The sequence below is a fragment of the Mesocricetus auratus genome, unplaced genomic scaffold (genome assembly GCF_017639785.1).
Source record: "Mesocricetus auratus isolate SY011 unplaced genomic scaffold, BCM_Maur_2.0 Super-Scaffold_100006, whole genome shotgun sequence".
In the NCBI taxonomy this organism is placed as follows: Eukaryota; Metazoa; Chordata; class Mammalia; order Rodentia; family Cricetidae; genus Mesocricetus; species Mesocricetus auratus.
The window spans coordinates 7,579,369-7,599,046 of NW_024429190.1; the positions used below are offsets into that span (position 1 = coordinate 7,579,369).

General features: G+C 49.9%; 1 protein-coding gene across 5 annotated transcripts in view; it reads left to right on the forward strand.

The window, feature by feature from the left end:
- The window catches only part of Tns3 (tensin 3), a 233,842-nt gene that overhangs the window by 97,555 nt on the left and 116,609 nt on the right, over positions 1-19,678 (forward strand). For 4 of the 5 annotated variants that reach the window (XM_040746680.1, XM_040746679.1, XM_040746678.1 and 1 more), the window contains one exon: positions 18,692-18,744. Coding sequence is in view for 1 of the 5 variants with exons in the window: in XM_040746677.1 (XP_040602611.1) it covers positions 4,553-4,615; positions 18,692-18,744 (116 nt within the window). In the remaining 4 variants the exon portion in view is untranslated. Of the gene's footprint in view, positions 1-4,352; positions 4,616-18,691; positions 18,745-19,678 lie in introns of those variants that run through there. The other variant, XM_040746677.1, reaches the window with a different exon arrangement.

The window sequence follows — 19,678 nt, forward strand, 5'->3', positions numbered from 1 at the left end:
ACTTGTGGGTCTCAAACTCTAAGACCATTGCAGATTTAAGCCCAGGAATGCAGAGGAAGGACATGACCGTCACCATGTTCAAAGTCACCTTTCCTGGGGCCTCTGTGTGGGGGGAGACAATGGTGGTAGTGATGGTTAGGGAGCACTTGGCTCTGGTAACCTTGGCCCATCAAAAGACAAATTCTCAGTAAGGAATTGAATAGAATTGCCTGTGATGATGGTATCCAACTGTTGATACTATTTCGTCATAAGATTCATTCATGCAGACAGATTTCCATGCTGCTCTGGGAAGACGTGTTTCTGATATCTGTCAGGGTTCTTCTGCAACATCTCCTACAATTCTTCGGCAGAGACTTGGCTTGGCTCTTATTGCCAGGTCATCATGTGTGCCAGAGATAGCTCTCCTTGGGGCACGAGAGCAGCACTAGTTAGGGAATGAGTAGTGTGTCTCCACAAGAGTTTCTGCTGCGTGCTGCATGGCCTAAGTGTAGGGAATAACGCTGGGTGGTGGACAGGCGGAGGCTTGGATAAGCCCGTAGTGCCTGCCCTCAGGGACAGAACTAGGATAGGGCCTTGCTTTTTCGCTGCATTGCCTTTCCCCGCTTGAGGTCTTTCCACTGTCCGTGCTGCTGCGCAGGCGCATGCTGTCATGGTGATGATTGCTTGGAGGACACCACTTGGCGTGGGATGGAGCGTGCAGGAGCCTACACAGCTAATCTGAAGTTTGTACTTAAGGAACCATTTTAGGTTCTTGAGGTTGTGATGACAGTGGGTCTTTAGAAGTGTCTTTTGGAGAAGTGGTAAGTTAGTGGGGAGAGTGAATGCAGGGAGAGGCAGCTGTCAGGTCATCAAGGCACTGCTGGGGCCGTGGGGACTGTCCTGAGACCAGGTGGCTGGTCAGCCTGGAGAGAAGTATGCACTCATCTTGTCCTTTCCCTATCTCGACCCCATGATGTAGCCTCCCCCTTCCTTCTCAGAGTCTGTAGTCAGCATTTGTCACCACATCTCCAGGGAGCCAAGCTTGCATATCTCAGAAGAGACACCCGTTGCCACGGCTTGCACACAGTGTCCCCTAACAGGATTGTGTGTAGAAGGCATGGCTTTCAGTGCAGAGATCAGAAGCAAGATTTTGGGGGGAAGTGACTGGTCACAAGGGCTCAGATGTGATCAACATGTTAGCCCACAGATGATATAGTCACAGCTTGGCAGCATTATTGGGAGGCGGTAGAAACCAGCTGGGATCTAGTTGGAGGACGTAGGCTGCCAAAGGGTTTGTGCCCCAAGGCCGTGTCTTATCCTTGGCCCCTCTTCTCTCTATGCTGACATGAGGTGGGCAACTTTGATCCACCAGGACATTTTCCTTGGTGTTGTGCCCAGCCACCAACAGTAGAGCAAGCTGAAAGCCCCTCTCCCCACCGGAAACCAAGAGCCCACAGCAGTCTCTCCTCCTCACGTTGTTTTCCTCAGGTTTTGCCATGAGATAGAAAGGGAAGAAAGATGAGATGGAAATTTTTTTAAAGAGAGGAAGGGAAAGATGACTCTTAGGAAAATAAGAGGCTGTGTCTTTTTATCACTTTTTTTTTATCACTGACAGATACTGAGAATGTCAACTTAAGGCAAATAAAAGCGTGTTGGGGCTCGGTTTCAGAGTGCTTGTGATCACTTGGCCTCATGTTTCTGGGTCTATAGTGAAGCAAACATCACGGGCACAGAGCTACAAGGAAGGGGGCAGTGGGCAGGACCTGTGCAAGGTAAGCCGGAAGCAGGAAGGGGCCTGACCAGGTAGGAAGGGCAGGAAGGGTGTTCCCAGTGGTCCCCGCCTCAGTGGACCCCGCCTCTCCCCTAGTGTAGCTAGAAGCCCACACAGCTTGGTTTTATTTTGTGCCTGACCTAGAGCAAAAGCCTCAGTAGCCAGGCATGCAGCGTGCTCAGGGCTTGCCCTTGCTGGGTCATGCTGCTAAGTATGGTTATTCTAGCCTGGTCTAAAGCAAGGCTGTGTCATCTGCACGGGTAAACCTCATTCTCTCTGTTTATGTCTCTGCCACCCCGTTCTTGGGAGTGGGTACCGTGTGACTAGCTGAGGGGTGTGACTGCCTGGACCCGGGCAGCCCCTTCTTCCAGTGGGTCAGGACTTCGTGCCACGTGAGTGGAGACCACACGCACACTGGGTCCCCAGAGTCTTTCGGGATAGCTCATGATGCCTGCAGGACCGCATCTGCTTTGCACACGCCATCTCTGAACAAGCCGCTGGAGAGAGGATCCAGCACAGGCTGCCCGCTCCTGCCTACTACAGCAGAGTCCACACCTTGGCACCCAGATAGATGTTTCTTGCCTTCTCAAGCAAGCGGTTGGCCTGTTCAGTGCGTTGTCCCGCTCCCTTGGGACCCCCTGCTGGCCTGCCTGCCCGCCCATCACTGTAGTGGGGGACGCTTCTTTGAGGCTCATTTGTTTCTGACTCATAATAGAAATCAACTGTTAGTAGCTGTTGTCCCCCCACTGGAATTCTAGAAATTATGCTTTGTCAACTGTCATTTTGTGTGTCAGGGTTGCTCACACATTCTTTCTCTGTCATCCCTGCGCTCTCCCACGTTTTATAAGCAGACCAGAGGTTGGTTTTGGGTGTCTTCCTCTGTTGTTCTGCCGTATTCTTTGTTTGTTTGTTTTGCTTTGTTTTTCCAGACAAGGTTTCTCTGTATTGTTTTGGAGGCTGTCCTGGAACTCGCTCTGTAGACCAGGCTGGCCTCAAACTCACAGAGATCCGCCTGCCTCTGCCTCCCTTGGGCTGGGATTAAAGGCGTGCGCCACCAACGCCTGGCTGCTCTGCCTTACTCTTTAGATAATGCGTCTCTTTGAGCCCAGAGATCGCCAGTTTAGCTACAGAGGGTGGCCAGCAAGCCCAGATCCCTTGACTGATGGAGCCATCTCCAAGCCCCTTTTACCAGGTTTTGATGGTGTTGGAAGGAAACAGCCTCTGAGTCCCTAGGACTCCATACCACCCTGTCTGTGGCCCATGGCATGCTTCCTGTGTTTCTTCATTGAAGAAACCAAGGCAAGGACCAAAGATGGGAATGGTTTTTCTGTGGCAAGGGCATTGACAGTGCTGGGGCTCTAGTCCCAAAGGACACTTGACAACCTGTGCTTAGGCTGTCAGGCACCCCCTGGCAGTCATTCCCATGTCCTGGCCTTTGCTGCCATTGAGGCTCCTAGGATTGAACCCAGTTCACAGAGGTGAACACAGACTCTGTGAAGAGTCAGTGTCCTGTCGGTGACCAGTTTGACACTGTGACTGGTAAGAGGAACAGACGGTCCTACGTAGCTCCAAGCCCTGCTGTTCTTTCTGCCTCCTGCCTGGAGTGGGTGGTGGGGTCTCTCAGCTCACCTCAGCTCTGCATCCCTGTCTCCCCTCTGCCCTGGAAGCAGATCCAGGGGAGCGGTCCCCCAGAGCCCAGTGAGCATGCTGAGTGGACCTTCCCAGGTCTCTTCCCTGTCATTTTTCTTTGTGAAGTGTTTGATTTTCCCATGAAATGCTAAAATAGAGCAGTGGTGCACAGAGGTTAGTTATGATATAAACACACAACCCACCTACCTGTCAGCTTATGGGGTATGACTGACCCTGTCATAAAAAGTCGTTTGAACAGCTGCCGCGGCACTTCTGACGGCCGCAGACAAGGACAAGCTGGCTGATTGCCATCTTGCTCTGAGCCAGGTGATAGATCAAGCCTAGCCTCCAAAGGTGGTGTGGCCTTTAAAGTCCCAGCTGTCACCGAGCTCTGGGTGCCTAGCCAAGATCTCCCTTTGTGTTCTGGCCCGCAGGCAACTGGGAACCAGCAGAGCGTGTGCCTTCCCCGAGTTGAGCTTCAGGACTTTACCTGCCCTAAGCTGAGCTTCACAAGGACTTTTCTTTCTGCTCTGACCACCTGGTCTCTCACCCTGGTTTTCTGTACTTGCTTCTTGGTTTGTTTTCGTTTTAAAAGTTTTGGTTGATTGTATTGAGTTTTTGATGAACTCTCTCTCCAGTTCTGTTTGGAGTATGGTGAAGCAGAGGCCAAGGGAGGGGAAGAGAATGAGGGAAGCCAATTGGGAGGCAGGCAGGTGCCAGCCAGGCTCTGCGAGGTTCCCCAAGAGATTTCCAGCAGGGTTTTCTCCAGGGGAGCACTGCCTGTACACCTTAGGAGGTCCTCTGCGGGCTCTCGAGGGACTCTGCAGAAGGACACTGTAGCCCCACCTGCTGAACCCGGCACGCAGCGGCTCACAGACCAATAGACAGCCCTTCCTGCTCTGCCGGCTCTCCCCAGTCAGCACTGATGTTGTTCTGTAGGCCCTTGGCAGGCTGGCCCTCAGTCTCAGGCTCACAGCGTCCTTGCCAGCGTGCAAGCATGCGTGCTCGCCTCACACACTTGCCCACAGCTCCTGGCTGAGGTTCCGGAGCCTCCCACACTTGCAAGGCCCTCCTGCCTGCTGGCCCCTGTGGTGTCCTCCCCAAGGCTCAGGACAGAGGCTTTGGTGGGAAGAGAGGCACTCACTGGCAGAGTGGCAGGAGGAGCCAGAAGCGATGCCAGTCAGAGCAGCTGCTTCAGGAAGGAGAAGTAGCCTCGTGGCCCCACAACTGAGCACCGTAAGTTCCTGGGCCTTGGCTGCCCCTCCTCTGCCAACCGTACCCCAGCCCCAGGTTATTCAGAGCAGAGAGAGTGTGGACCTGTCACGCTGTCTTGTGTGTGTGCCCTTTTCTGTCTCCTGGTCAGCACTGGCCTCCTCCTCACACGTCTGTTCCTCTGCACTCCTATTCCATATGGCTGTAGACCAGCCGGACCTTCTGGCTGTAGCCAGATCGCTGGGAATAATGAGCTACAAGTGATCATAACGTAATGTCAGCAAGCTGCTTTTTGGAGTTGAAATCAGAGGCAAATCTGAGCGTCTGAAAGAGTGTATTTTATCTGGTACGTTCTGCCATTGCTGCTCCTGTTATGAATACCAAGGGGAGAATATGCAGTTAAGCAATTCTGTTAACTTACTTGTGCTCTCCTGAAAGTGGAAATGAAAGTCTCATTGGCAGGGGAACATAAACCTGTGGTCAGCGCTGCTCTGGTGAACTGCTACTTGATCACTGTGAACTTCTAGGTCAGCAGACCTCATGGAGGGGAATGCGTTTCAGGAGCCCAGGCCCCGATGGGCACGCACGTTGAAATGCCTGGCTCCGCAGCTCATGTTTAATTATTATTTATGCTAATAAATGATACTGCGCCCTTAGCACCCTGCAAGTGCTGTTCTCAGCCTCTTGTGATTTCCCTTATTTAATCTTGCCAGGGCGGTTTTGCCTTTCCTTAACAACCGAAGACGCCAGTTCACACAGTACTTTCGCAAGGTCGGGCAGCTAGTTAAGCAGGAGAGCTGGCTTCAAACAGCCCTCTGGCTTCCAAAGCTTGCCCCCATATGCTATGTCCTGCCTATAGGGAGGCAGAAGGCGGGTGCCTTAATTCTGAATGCAACCGGGTCCTTTGGGAAAGGCTGGCCATGGTCCCTGCCCTTTCACGGAAGGGAGAGCAGCTGTGCTGTGGTGAAATACCTGGGCCTAGACACCGAGTAAGTCCCCCAGCCCCCAGCCTGGCACTGTGGTCTGTGTCACCAGCCGCGCTGCCAGCTTCCTGGTACTTCTGGCCATAGCTGCCATTGTTCCTTTTCACAGAGCCAAGCACGCTGCCAGTTATCTGTGCCGGCTGCACGGTTGGGGACAGTGTGGAGGCCTGGTGACACCGGATGTGCTATTTGCTGCCCACTCAACCCTAGCCCAGATTTCCTTCCATGGCATCGAGCAGAGGGCTTCTTGTCTTCTCCCTAACCATGTGGGGGAAGACGTAGCGGGTCCTGACTGCCCTGAGCCTTCACTGGCCCTGTGGGAGGACCTGCCATATCTGCCCTGGTTGGTGCCTCTTGGGCTAGTGCAGCAGAGAGGGGCCACGGCCTGTGTTCCAGGGCACTGCCGTGCATAGGAGGGCAGTCACCAAAGGGGACGGTGACTAGTCCTGAGGCAGCCTGGTAGGGGGGCACCCACAGCCAGTCCCCAGTAGGTGCAGCATACTGACCCGAGTCACGTGGCTCTGTTGAACTGCCTGATGTCCAGGGCGGAAGTGTGAAAGCAGTCTTCATACCACTCAGAATGGCTGGGTGGCTGGACACCTTGGGGTCTGTGTCTATTTCCTCTCCCTTTTGCAGGCCCTGTGTGTGTGGTAGGCCTATGAGGGGCTCTGGCCACAGGCTGAGAGGCCCCCGGGGACGACATTCAATGTCTCTGCTGCGTCAGCATGCAAGTGCAGTGTGCAGAAAGGAATTTAACCAGTTGGGCTGAGGGCATGTGTGGCTTGGTGGTGGAAAGTGCTTAATATACGTGAGGTTCTGCATTTTATACCCAGATAGACATGCACGTGCGCGCGCGCGCACACACACACACATGCACACACACGGATCCGCACAGTTAGTTATTTCCATGTATTTACAGTCAGTGTGATAAATGACTATGGGAAATGAGAAGATATAAACGAAGCCCTGACTTGTTAGGGCAGGGGGATCAGGCGCCCCTTTGCTGGGAAGATAAGAGCTCATAGAGTCGTTGGAGTCAGCAGCACAACTTGGATTTGTGGGTTTAGAGCATCCCAGGCCGTGTTCCGTGTGTGCAAAGGCCCTGAGGTAGGAGAAGCAGAGTGTTGGGGTAGATGCCCAGAATGACTGAGGACTGCCATCAGGTAGGACAGCTCCCTGGTACCTCGGTGGCCATGCTGAGCGTCCACACTTTACCCCGTGGCAGCAGGACATCCACCTGTGAAACGTGTACACAGCCTTTTAACTGGAGCACACCGTCTGTAACCGCCCTGTGCGGGCTGTGGGCAATAGGCAAGCTGCTTCCCAGTGGCTCGCCCAGCACCTGAATGCTCTATTCAAAGATACAGCTCGCCTGACTGCCACCACTGCCCACGGATGCTGGTGTCCTTAGATGCAGTGATGGTCATCTAGCCTCAAAGTCAGAGAGGTAACCCTCCCATGGGTGTGTCTCAAGATCCGTGATACCTGGGGCCGCAGGAAAACATACATACACTGTCTTTTTGTTGTAGATAACCTGAAAGGTTGACACAGGAACAGCAATTAATAGTAGAACAGAACAGTCACAACGTAAATATTCTGTTCAAATTATGTGATTGTGGGGGAGTCTCTCTCAAAACGCTCACCTTTCTTTGGTGGTGAGGACTCTGGCTACCTGTCTGAAGCCCCCTGACCCGTGTGATGATGGGCGCTTTGTGCCTTCAGTGGAGGCAGGGAGCTGATGGCTGCTGTACTCTTCCTGGTGCAGGGTTGCTGGCTATGGGCTGAACACAAGTGTGGACCTTGACTCTGATCTTGGTTTTGCCTTACCCTGAGCAGTGGCGTTTCTGGGGAGGGAGATGTTGGGCACATCCCAGTATGAGGTGAAGCCAGGGAAAAACAGCAGTTGCATTGGGATAGTAGCAGCATCAGGCAAGTGCCTGGCTTTTTTGTCTTTATTCCTTGAAAGAGCCAGCAGGCAAGGGAGTCCTCGTCCCATCCCACATGTGAGTCCATGTGGGCTCATGCATATTTCCGCCCGTGGTCCGGTGGCTGCCAGGTTGAGGCGGAGATGGCGCGTAATTGCACTCAGTGCTTCCTGGTGCCAAATTCTGCCACTGTCCTGGGATTCTGATTTGACACAGCACTGCCATAGACAAGCAAAGCCAAATCCTTGAGCATCCAAAGGTTGGGGTGTGTGACATCCCCAGACCTTGTCTCTAAAGAGGCAAGCAGGCTTGGTGTGTGTTGTCCTTCCTGGGGGAGGGATACCCTGGGCTGGGCAGCTTCGAGTTTCCCCTCAGAGCGAGTGGGGCTCTGTCTGCCCTCAGTCTGTGCACCTCATGTATGCCCTGTGTCTGCCTGGTCTCTGACACAGTGCTCAGCAGCAGTTTTGGTGGAGATGACTCTGGAAACATTCTGGTGACAGTTCCCCGAGGCCTTTCCCCTGGCCTTCTCATTCCTTGTAGTAATGTCCCTGCCGCCACCGCCACCACCACCCAGGACCCTATTTATGCACACTACCTCCCTCTTCCTACGAGGCTTTCACCAAATGCGAGACTTCTGAATCCGGTCTTGTTCTTCCTGGGAAAGGAACCATGGTTTGAGCTTGCAGAAAAAGCCACTTTTGTCACTGAGGTCTCCCACTCTGCCATGGCAGTTAACACGGCCACTCTTTTACCTTGCATGTGGTGTACAGCGGGGTGCATGGTGAATGGGCATTCGCTTCAGATGTTGTGCTACGTTATAGGTGTCATACCTTAGGGACAGCACTGTAGGGCACCCCAGGGTAGCATAGTGCAATGGTCGGTGCACTGGGCTGCCATTCTGTGAACAGCTGTTTTTCCTACCAGGCTTTGCGTGCATTCCTAACCCAAAGTGAGAGTTGGTTAGGCACAGCCTTGGGAGGATAATAGCAGTGTGGCTGGAGGGACTTTCCTGAGCTACAGGGGTCCTAATGGACACATGTGGAGCCTGTGTCCTTGAAGGTGGGACTCGTAGTTTATCCTATAGCAGGGTAACTTTGCCTCTGCGCCATCTGGTTTGTGTCCCCTATCCTTCCTGACACATACGTAGCATGCACAGGTCCTGTGATGTGCCCACGCAGAATCTCATGACCCACAGGGTCACTTTCCTGTCTTGAGAGAGGTACCTGGGTCTGTCTATAGTTGTGGCTGGAAGGCTGCATCTGCTTCAGATAATAATATCACCTTTGACAGAAGAAATTAGCTTGAATTACTTGAAAAATAATTTGAAGTGTGTGCGTGTGCACGTGTGCATGTATGAGCATGGGTGTTTATGTGTCACTATGTAAAGGTACCCACAGGGGCCGGAAGAGGACATTGGATCCCTGGAACTGGAGTTGCAGGCAGTTTCAAGCTGCCTGATGTCACCACTGAATTTAGGTCCTGGGAGAGCATAAGCACACTTAACCACCAAGCTGTCTCTCCACCCCCTAAAAAGAGTATGAGTGCTCCAATTAATTTCATTATCACATTCTTCTTTGTGTCTTCTTTGTGGGTTTCTGGGCTAGCCTGGCCCCTAAGTGCTTTCCCAGCAGCTGTTTTAGAAGAAGATAGTGGTAAGCAGAAAGAGTGCTTGGGCCAGGATGAGCACTGGAGCTGTGCGGGGAGAATGCAATCAGGGACAGAGCAGCTGTAGCAGGGCGGCCGTGGCAAGGCTGCCCGGCACAGGGTTGACCTTCACCATGGATCCTGCCCTGCCTCCCCCCCCCCGTTTCCTTCTCGCTACGCCCGTCGCTAGTGATGACTGTGCTTACTACCTGCCAAGCAGGTGAGAGAGATACTCGGGTCACAGACTCTGGTAGGGACTCGCAGACTCTTCCCATCTGAGGCAGGAAGCCCTGTGCACTCCTCTTGTGGGAGGTCTGGTCATTGCCGGCACTGGCTCATGGTCAGTCTTCCCCAGGAAGTTTCTGGGGACAGAGTGGCAGCCACAGCAAGTGACCTCGCCTCTTCAGGACAGCGGTATCCAGGGTGTGACTGCAGCTTCCCTGTGTGGTTGTAGGCGCTTCACACGCTGATGGCTTTGAAAAGGTTTTGGTTTTGGCTGTAGGAGCTGCAGAACTCTGTTTGTAGGCAGCCAGGCCTGGGCTGGGTTTCCAGTGGGAGGCATGTAGCCAGCACACAGGATTGGAGCTTGGGGTATTTGAGGGCACTGAGCTCTCTGTGACCACAGATGGTGGCACACAAGTACATTAGAACTAGATTAGAATTGGGTGGGGCCAGCTGAGGCCCTCCTTCCTGCCTCCTTCCCTCAGATAGACGTGGCGGAAGGTGTTCCTTTGTGCACTGTGCTGAGTCCCAACGGGAAGCACCCCTTGCAGAAGCAAGCCTCAAGCTGCTGGACATTTTTATGAAGTTAGCATCTGTGTAGCTTGACTCAGGTTGGACTCGGGGACTGGGGGATGGTGTAAAAGTCTTTTCCTCTGAAATTAGATAGTTACCAATGAACAAAGTTGTCGGTAGCTGTAATAGGCAAGATTTCGGATTGCAAGAGTCACTGTATCATGTGATCAATGTGTGTGGCAGCAAGCTGTGTTCATGGGTGCTGGAATAGGACAGTCTGCCTGCCTCTGGCATCTTCCTCACTCTAGTATGAGAGGGTGCTGGGTCCTCACGGACAGCCTCACATCTAGAAATTCATTGTCCTTTCTTCTGTCCTAGGGAGGGTGACACCCACCACACATGTCATGTGGATGCCAGTTTCTTTTTTTTTTTTTTTTTTGCAGGATGGTGGTGGTAGTGGCCTCACTAGTAGTTCTTGTTGTTCTGTAACTCGTTCTGTATCCCAGGCTGACCTCAGCAGACCCTGGCCAGCCTCACCAGGGCTAGGGTTGCAGGCTGCCCACAATGCCTGGCTCCAGCACCAGCATCTAACAGTCACACATTCTCCCCGTGGATGTAAACTTACAGTGAAGCTTAGTGGGAGAACTCAGTGGTTTGGCCTGTAGACCTCGTGTGTGTGTGTGTGTGTGTGTGTGTGTGTGTGTGTGTGTGTTTTAATAAACTACAAGGCTGTGGAGAGTGACTCATGAAAACTATGGGATGGATGTGGGTGGGGGTGTTTTAGTCTGCTTTTGTTGCTATGTATGACTGAATACCACAGCCTAGGTAATTTATATAGAACAAACACTTGTTTACCTTTTAAATTTTGTTCTAAAGATACTTATTTTTATGTGTACACATTTTGACTGTGTGTATGTGTGTACACCAGGTGCGTGTCTGGTGCCCACAGGGGCCATCGGCTCTCCTGGAGTTACAGGTGGTTGTGGCTGCCGTGTGAATGCTGGGAATTAAGGCCAGGTCTTCTGAAAGAGCAGCAAGTACTCTTAACCACCGAGCCATCTCTCCATCTCCAGACCATGTTCAGACCACAGCCTGGCTTCTAGCATGGTGACCATGGTACACCTGGGGTCAGGTGTAGAGACCACGGCTTGTGTTTTAACTAAGACTCCTGGTCTTTGGTTGGCAGTTGGGGCGAGTGGCTCTATGTGGGTGAGCACAACAGGGCCCTCAAACCTGCCCTTGTTTCAGAAGAAAGTGGGACTCAGGGCACTGGCTGAGCCCAGGCCTGCAGCAGCTGCAGAGCCAGAGTCCTGGTGCCGAGCCTTCATTCGTGCGTTTAGTCTGCAGTGACGAAGAGATGCCCCGCACCTGGGGTCATATGTCCTTCAGCAGAGTGGTGCCATCCTCCAGCAGGGTGATAATGATTAGGGTGGTCGTTACAATCACCAAGCTGCCTGGAAACATGACAAGATCCTGTCCCAATGATTTTGATTGCTCACTGGAATTGGTGTGGAGTCCTAAGGGGGACACAGTCAGTCATTTCTGGAAACCTCGACCTGTGATGGGGTCAGGGTGGTGGGATGATCCTGGGCAAGCCATGTGGCCGAACCACAGCTTCGAGAAAGGTGCAGGGCTCCCTTGAGGCCTCCACAGCCTCTTAGCCAGGTTTGCTTGTGAGCAACTGCAGTTTGGTGGGGTCCTCACTCCAGGTCCAAGAGCCTTAGGTCCCCCTTTTGTGCTTTTTTTTCTAACACTATCTCATTTGGAACAAAAGATAGGGAACAGCCCTTTGTGTGGTGGGGAGACGCTCGATGTCACCCCCGAGACTGGCAGTGTCTCCAAGCTGACTACAGGCGTGGTGGCTTTCTCCCTCCTTATTCAGATATCATGTGTGCTCTTAGTAGAAAATGGAACAAGACAGATAAACAAAAACGGAACCTATGGACATATAAGGGGGAAATGGTACGGAATTGTGTCCCAGAGAGAAACTGCTTGCTTCTGTGTCGCGTCTGCTGCGCGGCCTGTGTCCGAGAACGTGCGGAGGGTGTCGGGGATTGACAACACAGAGACTCGTTCAACGATGTAAAGAAAACTTTAAACAGGCCCCAAAAAGGTTCAAGAAAACTTCCTAAGAAAAGCTCCCACCAGAGAAGCTTCTGCTCTCTCCTCTCCCCTGGCTGGTTCTGCTCTGACACCAAAAACTGATCTGGGTGTGTCAGAAGAGGTGGTTAGTCTTTGGACAAGGTCGAGGTCAGGGTGGTTTCTGTGGGCAGGCCTTTTCCAGGAACTTATTGCCCCCAGGCATTGTATTGTTTTTAGTAAACATGTTTTTAGTAAACATTGTCTTACAGCTGCCTACTCCCAGGCAGAAGGGGAAGTGCGTCTCTGCTCAAGGTCTGGTATTCCCACAATTCACCCCTTTTTATTTTTAAATGAGGCACTCCTGGCTTAGGTCAAGTAGGGTCGCCCTCCCTTTCCCGTCCTTGGGGGACCTTGAACCCCTGTCTTAGGCGGGAGGGGTCTTCCCCACAGGTTGCCCGTCGTCGGAGACACCCCAACCTTAAATCATCTGTAACCAACCTTCATGGCTATCGAGGATTGCCATGGGCTAAGCTAAGCAATACTTGGTTACGGATCTCTTGCCTCTGGAACAAGGCACGTTTGAGCTCGGCATAAAGCCAGAATGCCTACCGCCACTGCCACCATTTCCAGGACCCCCATTGACATAGCGCCTCTCCATCACCGTACCCATCACCAGATCTGGGCCATAACATTCTACCAGCCTTCATCTGTTACAAGGGTAACATGCACGTGATTTACATTCTGTTACAAGGATAACCCGCATGTGACTTAGATTTACAATTTGATAAAGTTACAATTGTTCCAAGATCTGCTCAGGAAAGCATTTAGAAAGTGCACTTGCACAGATACATTAGGTACAATCATTGATGTTACACATGTAGCATTATGAAAAATATGAACAATAGGCTTGTTGCACTATCCACAGAGCACCAATTTGTTCCTGTGGTGATGCAGTTTGTTGATTTAACGTCAGCTGATTATGCGACGTGAGTCAAAGTCTCCTTTTTGTCGCATTAGGACAAGTTACATCTCTCTAGAAAAATACACTAGCCTAATCCTGATTCCAGAAACAGGAACCATCAAGTCTGATATTTCAAGTGACCATGTCCTGTTCAATTACTGAAAAGAGGCTTTTGCCCCTCATCACAGTCCATACCAATGTCCAAATGTTTTAAATGGGTCCTTTTTTCTCTGTTGGCTTCACGATGAAAGCTCATTGGTCCAGAAGGTTGATGCAGCAGGTCTGTTGAGAAACTGGAAATCTCGAACCGACTGTTTTCTTTCTTTCTTGGGCTCTAGATTCGATGACAGCAAGGGTCAGGAACACTGATTTAGGAGATCTCACTCAAACTGGCTTAGGTAGGCTCCCATGGTCTCAGGTCCAGTTTTTCTCTGCTCCATGCCGAAGCTTTTATTCTTTTCCTACAAGAAAACACAAACATGCCCTCGACCCCAAATTAGGGTCTTCTCCACTGTTTAGTGCATGGATGTCTCCATTTGACCTGAGCAATGGTTGCTCAAGTTCCATCATGCCAGAATCTGTCTGAAGCTCACTGGCATTCACATTATAAAAATTTTAAATGAGGAGTGTATTATTTGATGAGTCATATGGGGACTGGGGACATTATTCCCCCTTTTTTATTTTCTAAAAAAATTTTTTTTGAACTGTTGAAGCTGGACCATAACAGTAGAAGGATTTGTCTACCCTCCTTGGTTAACTATCTAGATAAATTGGGGTCACTACTTAGATTATTTGTAGATGCCCATTAAAAAGGACATATCCATTAAATATTTCCCAAAAACTTCTGAAAATAATCAAAGATTGTAAACTATACTGTGTCCAAATAACTTTTGAAAAGTATTTGAAGTCTGTGAGCAGTCTTTCCCAATCTAACCTGTAGAGCTCTCACTAGCTGACAAGACCTCGTTTGCATCTTAAATTTTTCTGTTAAAACATTAACAGACTGGCTGGATGTTCCTTTTGGCTATATTTAAAGCAATCTAGGTAGCTTCTTAACTATTTTTGAAGGGATTTAAGTATCCTTTTAATCATATAAGCAGTTCACACTCACGCATTCACAATCACATTTCATACATACCGGTGTGGCCACACCATACATTCAGAACATGCATCTTTCAATCATCTTTTTTCCCTAGGTCATGATTAGTCTGTTGCAATGAAGCTTCCTTAATTGAAATCTATGTAAAAGAACAACTCCAGCCAATCCTTGAACTAAAAGGGTTAAAAAGTCCTGTATGTTCTTTATCATTCCTCCATTTGAGCTATAGTCATGGGGTACAGCCGTACCTACTCCTTGTAACTCTGTAGATGCAAGGTGGAGAGGCCAAGCTTTTGGCCAAAAGTTTTTAGAGATGACTCACAAAATAGAACTTAAATGTAAACAAAAATTTCCATTCTATATACCTTTGTCTTTTTCTTTTTCTTTACTTAATACCAGTACCTCTTTACTGTTACAAATTTTTTTTCACCCATTTTTTTTTTAAAGTCAGGGTTTCTCTGTATTGTTTGAGGCTGTCAGTCCAGCCTGGCCTGGAACTCAGAGACATGCCTGCCTCTGCCTCCCAAGTGCTGGGATTAAAGGCGTGTGCCACCACCGCCCAGCTTGTTACAAATTTTTTTTTCCTCTGTATTATTTGGAGGCTGTCTTGGAACTTGATCTGTAAATCAGGCTGGCCTTGAACTCAAGAGATCTGCCTGCCTGTGTCTCCCGAGTACTGGGATTAAAGGCATATGCTGCCAACGCCCGGCTATTCACCCATTTTCAATCCAACTTTCAACCCAGGATGTTCCCTCATGCAAAAAGCCTTAAGATTTACACAATCCACCCTCCAATTGAGGGCAATCTCTGGGTTCCCCTTTTTCCCCGACCTTAGTGTCAGGCTAAGGCCTAGAGATTTAATCCAATCCCCCTCCAACTGAGGGTAATGTCTCAGGGTCCCCTTACTTTCCTGAACTTTGTCAGGCGAAGGCCTGGAGATTTAATCCAATCCACCCCCCATCTGAGGGCAATCTCTCAGGGTCCCCTTACTTTCCTGACCTTTGTCAGGCGAAGGCCTGGAGATTTAATCCGGTACCCCTAGCTTGGTACCCCTTTTTAACACATCCACATAGCCTTACTGGCTAGCCTTTTAGATCTCTCAGTTCCCCTTTACTTTCCTGACCTCAGTGGATCAGGCGAAAGACTGGAGATTTTTTATTTTATTTCTTATTTTACCCTTTTTTATTTCTTTTTTTCTTTTCTTTTCTTTTCTTTCTTTCTTTCTTTTTTTTTTTTTGAGACTGGGTTTCTCTCTATCCTTTTGGAGGCTGTCCTGGAACTTGCTCTATAGACCAGGATGGCCTCATTCCTTCCTATCTCTGCCTCCCGAGTGTTGGGATTAAAGGCGTATGCCACCAACACCCGGCTCTCTGAATATCATAGCAAACATCCTCCCAATCTGGGACATTTAAGCCTTCCCCAGTAATGAACCATGGGCTCCCTCGTTCAATCCATTTTAAAAAGCCTGCCATGGTTGTAGTCCCCTGTTCTTCAAGCAACTTTTTTACATGATACTGTAATTTAAACTTCCAGGGACTATTTCCCATTGTTTCTTTTCTTATTTTCCTCCATCTGTCCCTAGCTGGCAAAAGGGACGGCCCCGTCCACTTATCTCGCTTTCATGATCTCGGTGGGACCTCCAATTGTCGCGTCTGCTGCGCGGCCTGTGTCCGAGAACGTGCGGAGGGTGTCGGGGATTGACAACACAGAGACTCGTTCAACGATGTAAAGAAAACTTTAAACAGGCCCCAAAAAGGTTCAAGAAAACTTCCTAAGAAAAGCTCCCACCAGAGAAGCTTCTGCTCTCTCCTCTCCCCTGGCTGGTTCTGCTCTGACACCAAAAACTGATCTGGGTGTGTCAGAAGAGGTGGTTAGTCTTTGGACAAGGTCGAGGTCAGAGTGGTTTCTGTGGGCAGGCCTTTTCCAGGAACTTATTGCCCCCGGGCATTGTATTGTTTTTAGTAAACATGTTTTTAGTAAACATTGTCTTACAGCTGCCTACTCCCAGGCAGAAGGGGAAGTGCATCTCTGCTCAAGGTCTGGTGTTCCCACACTTCTGTTCCAGCCTGCATTCAGCATCAGTCTGCATCTAGGTGGATGTGGGAATCTGTTATGTGAGAGGTTCAAATATCAATGATCCGAGTTTAGGATGATTGGACTGGAGCCCCACCCCCCATGGAGGGAAACTGATGAGCCCTCCACCCCAACCTGGTTGGGAACTGATGAGCATTCAGTGGAAGCTATGTTGACTTGAACTCAGGTCTTTTCCTGAACTTGTGCTGTATGGTATATCCTAAAGCATGCAGTGACAGCCACTCTGCACTGGTCAGCTGTGTGATCACAAGGGGCCATGGCGACCTCTTTGGTGTTGCTTGTAGTGACCCACCTGTGTTTGTGCAGCTACGGAGCTACCATACTTCACAACGATCCGAGGCAAAGGGCTAAGGATGTGAATGAAGACAAAGACAGTGGCTCCTGCTTACAAGGAGAATGGCATTTATTATTACAAGGGTGGAGTCTTATACACCAAAGGCAGGTATGGTGGAAAATGCACCAAGGTCAGAAGCCTACTTTCCCAGGGCCTTCTGGCAAAGGGTGGGCCAAAAACAGGAATTAGCATTTACACAAAGGATGGACAAAAAACAGGAACTTGCATGCAGGCCTGACTGGGAGGAGGGGACGAGAAGTGTTTAGCTAAAAGCTCCTAGTCACAAGCAGTCAACAGACCCCCATGGGGGAAGTGCAACAGTTGCTGCCAAGTTATTCTCCAGGTTATATATGTTAAGCTCATTTTAAAAAGTCTGTGCGTGTGTATGTGTGTGTGTGTGTGTGTGTGTGTGTGTGTGTGTGTGTGTGTGTGGGAGAGAGAGAGAGAGAGTGTGTGTGTGTGTGTGTGTGTGTGTGAGAGAGAGAGAGAGAGAGAGAGAGAGAGAGAGAGAGAGAGAGAGAGAGAGAGAGAGAGAGAGAGAGAGTGTGTGTGTGTAGGTTACAGAGACCAGAAGAGGGCTCCAGAGTCCCGGAACTGGAGTTACAGTCATGAGCTTCCCAGTGCAGGTGCTGGGAACTATAGGTCTTCTGGAAGAGCAGGATGCTCTCAAAACTTCCAAGCCATCTTTCCAACCCTTAAACTCAGTTTTGTTTTATGGTATTTTCCACTTTGGGTGAGTTTCTCAGGGACCCGCCCACTGTTAGTGGAGGAACACCTGTTACCCCTGTTTGCCAGGAGGTTGGCAGGACCCATTGGCCACCATCTCCCTAGGATGCTTTTCTATTATAGAGCATCCATGGCACCTGCAGAGCTGTACGGTTTCCTAGTCCCAGCTCTTTCTTTGCTGTTTGCCCTTTGCAGTTATGTAAACGGAGTCTACATGTCCTATGCCTCACACTCTTGGTCAGCGTGTTAGGATCCCTCCTGAGAACTGATGTGTCCGATGTTAGGATCCCTCCTGAGAACTGATGGGTCCTATGTTAGGATCCCTCCTGAGAACTGATGGGTCCTATGTTAGGATCCCTCCTGAGAACTGATGGGTCCTATGTTAGGATCCCTCCTGAGAACTGATGGGTCCTAAACACTGTCATATCCACTCACAGTGTCCTCGCAGATCAGGACTCAGTTTACATCAGCAGCACTTGTATAAAATCTTAGAAGTTTCTGTTACTTGTATTCTAATAATACAGTTTCTGTTCCGAGATCGTCTAGTCTGAGTTCAGTTCCTGCCTTCTGAGGGACATCATACCTTCCTGGAGTCTTTCAACAGATTCAGGGGTTACAGGTGTAGGTTGGGAGGCCAAGGAGGAGGTTCTGGAGGCAGAAGGACTTCCCTGGCTGTGAGAAGGAAAGCCTGTGGTCATTTGAGGCTAGACAGAGCTCCAAGCTATGACATGGAGCATGCCATTGACCCCCCAAGGGCATGGAGGTGGCGTGGATGGGTCCTGGCTCTGTCATCTAATGAAGGAGAAGAGAGGTTTCCACTAGCCAAGGGAGAAGGTGCTGTGGAGTACAGCAACTTGAATGCTCTGAATACCTTGATGTCCAACATAGGGTGTGGATTCTGGTCTCTGCTCTGGAGGTAGGGGTTTCCTATTTGAGGTTTCTTGTTTCCCGGAAGGCTTCGAGTTGGGATGCTTTTGAGAAAACAGCTTTCCTGACCTATTTGACCCTCTTATTTTCTGTCCCTGCAATCACAGTGAGTGGACAGGAGTCCATGTATAAATTAGAATTAGGAGTATATGATGCTTCTGAGTATTCATGGGGTCAAATTCACAGTTCTCTGCCCCCAAACAGGCTCTCTGCCTCTTAGCACAATGTCACCTAGTGTCACTAGGAATGGGGCAGAGAGCCATGGAGGGGCATGCCTAGGTGTGTTTGTGACCTAGGTGTGTAACCCAGCCCTTGCATACACACTGTGAACTGGAGTTAGAACCTGAGGGTTTTCTCGCTGTTGGTGTATGTTTAGATTTAGCACCACTGAGAGCTGTTGCACACCTTCCCGAGTGACAAGGAGGGTGGGTGTGACGGTGTTTGCTTACCATCGATGATTAAGCTGTGGGGCAGCTGTCATTCTTCCTCCTGGTGGCAGTGGTGGCAGCAGGGCTGGGTGCTTGGTCTCAGTGCCATATGGGCTGGTATGTAAGGAAATCTCAGAAGCATTCGTGTTCTGATGTTTGCAGGCTCCGGAGAGTTCCACCCCACCTGCTGCTCAACGTGGTGACAAGCCTTCAAGGTGAGTGTTCCTCAGGGAAAGAAGCTGGCCATGGGTGGGGGTGATCTCCACCATGCAGCAATCACGGTGTTTTTTGGAGGTAGGCTGGGGATTGGACCCACAGCCTGGTTCACACTAGGCACCTGCTCTACCACTGAGCACCCCAGCCTGCCCCCAACTACCTCTTTAAGAGTAAAACATCAAAGCCGGGCGGTGGTGGCACACGCCTTTAATTCCAGCACTCGGGAGGCAGAGGCAGGCGGATCTCTGTGAGTTCGAGGCCGGGCTGGACCGATAGCCTCTGAAACAATACAGAGAAACCCTGTCTCGTAAAAAGCAAAAAAAAAAAAAAAAAAAAAAAAAGAATAAAACATCAAAAGTAAAACATCTTGTTTAGGGACTGGAGAGATGGCTCAGCGGTTAAGAGCACTTGTTGCTCTTCCAGAGGACCCAGGTTCAATTCCCAGCACCTACATGGCAGCTCAGAACTGTCTGTAACTCCCAACTCCAGGGGATCTGATACCTTCACTTCAATGCACGTAAAATAAAATTAAAAAAAAAAAAGAAAAAGAAAAAACCATCTCATTTAAACCATTTTTGATTTTATATTGTGGAAACATCTGTGATTATCTTGAGATTGACAGTGACACTTGTTGACATCTGATTGTATGATGTCAGTGGTGAGGAATGGGTTGACATTGTCCTGGGAACAGCCACTAGCTAGCAAGGGCCTTCAGCTCAGTAAGCAGACAGAACCTTTGGGAGGCAGCGCTTTGTGGTCTGAGATAGCTGTAAGAGGCCATGTTGTTGTTATTGTTACGAGTGTTTAATTTGGTTCATTACAAAAATTGAAACTTTTATGTCCATGTTTAAAGAATAAGATGGAAAAGGAAAAAAATCTTTAAAAACACTTAAACAAGTCAACTGTAAAAAACAAATTTATAGTCCTCCCTCC